The sequence below is a fragment of the Arachis duranensis genome, chromosome 2 (genome assembly GCF_000817695.3).
Source record: "Arachis duranensis cultivar V14167 chromosome 2, aradu.V14167.gnm2.J7QH, whole genome shotgun sequence".
Lineage (NCBI taxonomy): Eukaryota > Viridiplantae > Streptophyta > Magnoliopsida > Fabales > Fabaceae > Arachis > Arachis duranensis.
In genome coordinates this window covers 6,101,135-6,107,221 of record NC_029773.3, presented here as the reverse complement: position 1 = coordinate 6,107,221, position 6,087 = coordinate 6,101,135, and the positions used below count along the sequence as shown (strand labels likewise).

General features: G+C 32.5%; 1 protein-coding gene across 1 annotated transcript; it reads left to right on the top strand.

Moving 5' to 3' along the window:
- The first annotated feature begins 3,822 nt into the window (after positions 1–3,822).
- On the top strand, positions 3,823–5,569 carry LOC127744883 (protein FAR-RED IMPAIRED RESPONSE 1-like). Its single transcript, XM_052257710.1, has 3 exons — positions 3,823–4,088; positions 4,393–5,145; positions 5,236–5,569. Exons 1-3 carry the CDS (start codon positions 3,823–3,825, stop codon positions 5,567–5,569), a joined length of 1,353 nt encoding a protein of 450 aa, XP_052113670.1.
- The last annotated feature ends 518 nt before the right edge of the window (positions 5,570–6,087 follow it).

Below are 6,087 nucleotides of genomic sequence, written 5' to 3'. Positions count from 1 at the left end.
TTATTTAGCTTGAAGAATAAATTTTAGGGTTTTATAATAAAAGATTTGTTGAAAAAGTAAATTGAAGATACTGTAACTAATTAAGGAGGACCACTCTTTGTTAAAGTGAAAGACTCGTGCTAAATTTAGGATTAATCTAAGCTAATAGCCTACCTACCATGCATGTTGAAGTAGTTAATTAAATTTTATTAATGGTCTAAATTGTGCTTTAACGTGGGTGTAAAAGTTAAAGAAAAGTATCAGATGCTAAACAGGCAAAGCAATTGCATGAGTGCTCGTCGTTAACATAATAAATTATTCATTAATATATGTATGAATAATTAAGGATAACCACATTCATAGAACCATTCACATATTGCATTTCTCATCAGTATTTTCCCCCTACTTTTGTTAAATAAAAATAAAGAAGTAAAAATTGTACATATTATTCTGATTCCTTCCATGAAAAAGTAGAGTTGAGGATAAAAACCTGCTCTAGATGACGGTAAGAATGGCATCGCGGACGTCATCGGTTATACTCTCTCTGATTTCAGTAGTTATAGCGAGTTTGATGGTGACAAATTGAATACAATGTCGTAGATATAGAGTTTTATTCTCACTCTTTTTTTTCTAATTTTTTTGGACAAACAAATTAAAAATTGGCTATTTATTTGGACAATTAGATTTAAAAATTTAAATTAGTATTAATTAATGAATGTTTTATATTTTACTACAAATAAGATATGTTATAGAAATTTTTTATAATTTCTATAAAAAAAAATTTACAAACAAATAAAAATTTTGTAGTGTATTATATTTCTCAAGTTTGCCGACACAACATCAGACAAATTGGGAAGAGCAGGGTTCAGACTTCAGAGTAATAATTCATATTTAAATGCACCATAACATGTCACACTTTGGAGGATATATGATCTAATTTACATTTTAAAATGCAAATTGTATGCGCGGTTACCTAGATTTAGTATAACAAAAAGTTTTAAAAATTAATATTGCACAACCACAATATTTAATATAAAAAGATTTAAAATTCTTAAACAACATACAATATTCGAAACTCAATTAGAAGAAATATCTAAAATTTAAATTCAACAAAAACTGATTTTTAGTAAATTTTTTATACTAAATTTATTTGATGACCTGTTATAATATTAACTGAAATGGACTATTATAGTATTATTAATTCCTTAACATTTTTTTATAATGCAATCACTTTCCTAAGAAAGACTGTGTCGGAAAAGAAAATCCCCTCAAATTGGCTTAGGAAATTCTTTGTTCAGTGAAGACAATTGAGGTGGTGCAATAAAAGATGCTGTTATATATCCTAACTAATTATTATTAGTTTAATATTCAATATTTTGATAACAAAAATATTATGTGTATATAAAAAATATAATTATTAAATTAATAAAAAAATAATTATTGAATTAATTCTAATAGTATATTTAAAACAAATAATAATAACGGTTCATGAAATTAAAGTATATATTAAACTTGGATAAATTAAATACAGAACGACTTTCTTAACTCTGATTTAAAAGAACCAAAAAATATGAAAGACTATATTAATTAATCGCCGTTGTTCTATATATGTGGATAAATATTGTCATAAACGTTGTATATATCTTTCATATCCCGACAAGTTCAGATTAATTGAGCAAGTAGTTTGAGTTATAGTTAGTTAGCTATTTAAATGTTGTTTAATTTGAATATTGATTATCACATTTATCACATTTTGCAATTGTTTCGGACTTATAGATTTATGTCTGAATGAGACCTTTAGCTTTGTCCTTAATTGTTCTTTAATCCCAATCTTCAATCGTTTTATTCATCACGTGTTTTAAATGTTGTTAAATATATCATCTAGCTTTTTTTTTTGTCATAAACGTATTTTGACAAGAGTCTTCATTAATGATGGCTTATTAGTGTAGATACTATAACAAACTTATGGTACTATATATTTACAAATTTTAATTTTTTAAAATGGTCACGGTTAGTCAAATAGTTTTAAATCAGTAAAGGAAGAAATAAGGCATATAAAATTATAAGGGGAGACTCACGTAAAACAACTTTTTTTTTTTTAGTTGTTGACATGTCATTTTATGATTGGTGTTTAGTAAAATCGGTTAATAAAACATATTTTTAAATCAGATGCTTTAAATTTGGTTCGATCCAGTTGGTTTAAATAAATTGGTCCGAATCTTTTTTTTTCTTTTTTTAAATCCACTAAACTATATCGTTTCACAGTCCTTTGATCCTCAACATTATCACTTTCACATAAGTTCTCTCATCTTTCATACCACTTTCAAAGAAGCTCTCTCATCTCTCGTATCTCATTGATGTGAACCCAAATTTTCTTCTTCTATTGACATCGGTCTCTCTCACTATCTCTGACAAGTTCGTCGGTCGTCTCCTGTGGTCTCCGATTTCGCGTGCCTTCCTTGTCCTCGTCGTCACTGGAGGCAGTAGCAGCAGCTCCCGGACCTGGACGTCGTCGCCGTTCCGTGCAATCTCGCGTTGTTGTTGCGCTCGTCGATGCCGAGACAGAAGCAGCAGGTCCCCGACTTCCTCCTCATCTTCAGCAACTCCTCGGCTCCCTTCGCACAACCTGGGCCCAATTTGGTGAGTTTCAACAAATTTTTCTGTTCGTCTTTTTTGTGTTTAGTTGCTGTGTTTGATTTTTTTGCCAAAAATAATCACATTGAGTGAAGATCACCAATATGAACACATGAAAATTCATAAAAAGATGAACTGTATGAATGATTGAAGTCAAAATTAGAATTTTTTACTATTTTATTAATAATTGTATAATTGGGATCAAACAGGATTAAATGGTTTATGCAAAAAATTGGTAACTAAAATTAAAATGGATTTTAAAATAAGTAGTGATGAAAGGAAACAGTAATATAAAAAATATAATTGTAGAAATGCAAATTGCAGAGAGAATATATAGCTATATATATGATAAGGTCTTAATATTCTTGTATGTCATTCTTTCTGTGTTGAATTTTTTGTCTTTTGTATATGTATTAAAGGTTTGCTGTGTCTTGTACTTTTTCATTAAGATTAAACAAAATATTAAAAGGGACAAATCTCGAATTGAAAAATCAAAGAACCAACAGAAAGTGATTAAAACAACTTTTCTATATGTATTCTATCTCAAAGTTTAAGATGCACGCACATCCAATCACGAAAGTAAACATTTGCAATGGCCATTTTTAATGGTTAGATTTGAGATCTTATTATTTATTTTTACGGTGATTTAGGTAGTTATAAAGTGTTATTAAAATTAAATTGTATATTTATTTTTATTAATAATTGTATAATTGTATAATTCTACTGATGAAAGAGAAACAATAATACCCTATATATTGAGCCATAAGTTAATGCTTGCCAAAATATTATCATTCTAATGTCTACTCTTGAATCTTGATAGCTTGATCTATTGCTGAAAAATTATTGAGATGAATTTGGTGTTGTTCTACTCAAATAATATTGATAGTTAAATCTTTTTGTTGCTGAAAATTATTACTGAATTAAATTTGTTAGTGATTGAACCTTGAATTTGTTACTTTTAGGCCCCTTGGGTTACAATTCCTCTTTGTATGTTGCGTTTTCTCTTTATAACTTGATTTTAATTTATCAATTTTTGATTTAAAGTTTGAGTTGCATACAAAGTTCTTGTTAACTTTTATTTTAGTCTATTTTTTAGTTTAGGTTAAGATGTCTTATGAAGCTATCTCCTACTTCTACCTGTTCTTGTTTAGGGGTAAAATTTTCACCTTTTACATATATAAAATTAGAAAGAAAACGAGTCTGGATGCAATGGATGTTGATTCGGAACCACTTAATTCACAAGACAACGTTGAAGATTGCTTGATGACTGGTGTGGAAGAGAATGTAAATTGCACTTGTGATTGCGGTGACAGCAGTAGCAAGTTTGTTGTTGTGACGGCCGATGATATTATAAACCAAACATTTGAAATATCGGATGCAACTTATTACTTGTATGTGCGTTATGCAAGGTTTGTCAGGTTTAGAGTTCGCAAGGGTGATACAGCGCGTGGAAAATATGGAACACAACGCAGAAGGCAATTTTTTTGCAACAAGGAAGGAAAGAGAGCCGATAAACATATCTCTAATTTGAACAGGAAGAGGGAGCATAAAGCACTGACTCGTACGGGTTGTGAAGCCCTGTTTGCGGTGTACTTTGACACCAAAACTTCAACTTGGAGAGTTAAAAAATAGTTGAGAAGCAAAACCACGATCTTGTCTCCCAATGCTTGGTACACCTAATTCCAAACCACCATGGGATGAATGAGGCTCAAAAAGCTTAGGCGAACACCATGCATGATAATGGTCTACCAACCTCTAAAATAATGGGATTAATGGTAGGCCAAGCCGGGGGTACGGTTATGCTAATGTCGGGTTCACAAAGAAGGATCTGGATAACCACATTGAAAGAACTCATCATGCAAAGCTCATTGGTGAGGATTCTAATGCAACAATTAGCTATCTACTTGGAAAAGCCGATGTTGACCCCATGGCCATGACAAGGTACAGTGCTACTGATGAAAGTCGGCTGGCAAATCTATTTTGGGCAGATGGCATTTGTAGGGCGGATTATCAGTGCTTTGAAGATGTGCTTGCATTTGATACAACCTATCGAAAAAATAAGTACAGAAGACCGTTGGTAATCTTCTCAGGTTGTAACCATCACCGTCAAACATGCATATTTGGCTTTGCCTTGATAGAGAACGAACAAACGCCAACATATACGTGGTTGTCGCAAAACTTTCTAGATGTCATGCTGAATAAGTCTCCTAGTATTGTGGTCACATACGGTGATGAGGTAATAAAGGCAGCAATTCAAGAAATCTTCCCAAATGCAACTCACCGATTATGTGGTTGGCACATTCAGAAAAATATAACGGCAAACATAAAAAGTAAAGGTTTTTCCGACAACTTCAGAAGATGGTTGTATGCTCCATGGCATCCGGATGAATTTGAAGAATATTGGAAGAATATGATAAAAAAATATGGGTTGGAGGAAAATGAATGGGTACTAAATGAATATCAAAAGAGGAAAAGCTGGGCAAGCGCCTACTTGCGAGATAAATTCTGTGCTGAATTTAGAACAACATCAAGGTCTGAAGGGATAAACAACTTCATCAAAAGGTTTATTGGCATTCACCAAAGTCTTTTAGACCTAGTCTAAAATCTTGAATATGCTCTTAGGGATTATAGACACAACGAATTAGTTTCTCAATTTAAGACGGTGTACGGAGAGCCTATGTTAACAACTCGCTTAGCTGCATTGGAGCTTTGTGCTGCAAATTTTTACACACGGGAGATGTTTGGCAAAGTAAAAACAGAAATTGAAGGAGTGGTTGCATTAGATGTTATAAATGAGGAAAATATATCAACTATTGTTGTGTTAAAAGTTAAGGAGTGTGATAGAGGGCAACAATATACACCGTACTTTATGAGCACAACACCAAGAATATGGAGTGTGAATGTAGTAGGTGGAGTAGTGAAGGCATTCCTTGTAGCCACATGTTTTGTGCCATGAAAATGGTAGGTTTACAGAAGTTGCCAGAAAGTCTTCTTTTGAGAAGATGGTCCAAGGATGCTAAAAAGTATCTAGATGAAAGTTCAGTTGGAAGCACTATGCAAGACAGAGAAAGAGAATTTTTAATGCACTATGGCGCATTGTCAGTGGCAGCTACGTGGATGCTATTCTTAGGAGATCAAGATGGTCCTTCTTTCCATGACACTATAAATGAAGTCTCTCGTTTGTCCAAAACACTAGAGCAAAAATCGTGCTTGAAAAGTGGAACAAGAGATTCTTCCATGCCGAACTTTGTTGGTGACCCTTCAGTTGTCAAGACAAAAGGTGCACCAAAGGAAAAAAAAGAGAGAGGAAAACGGAGGTCCACTAAATGCAACAATGCCGGTCATGTAAAGAAGAATTATCCTGTGAAGAATAAGGGTGACAATTTGGGTGATAAGATTGGTGGTGGCACACAGGCTAGCTTTGGTGCAGAAGAGGTCAATCAAATTTAAAATGGCATTATGCTTTACTTGAAT

Coding starts and splice junctions, on each gene's coding strand:
- LOC127744883 (XM_052257710.1), top strand. CDS start 3,823: ATGGATGTTGATTCGGAACCACTTAATTCACAAGACAACGTTGAAGAT. Junction 4,089..4,392: donor TATGGAACACAACGCAGAAG/GCAATTTTTTTG, acceptor GATTAATGGTAG/GCCAAGCCGGGGGTACGGTT. Junction 5,146..5,235: donor GAATTTAGAACAACATCAAG/GTCTGAAGGGAT, acceptor ATATGCTCTTAG/GGATTATAGACACAACGAAT.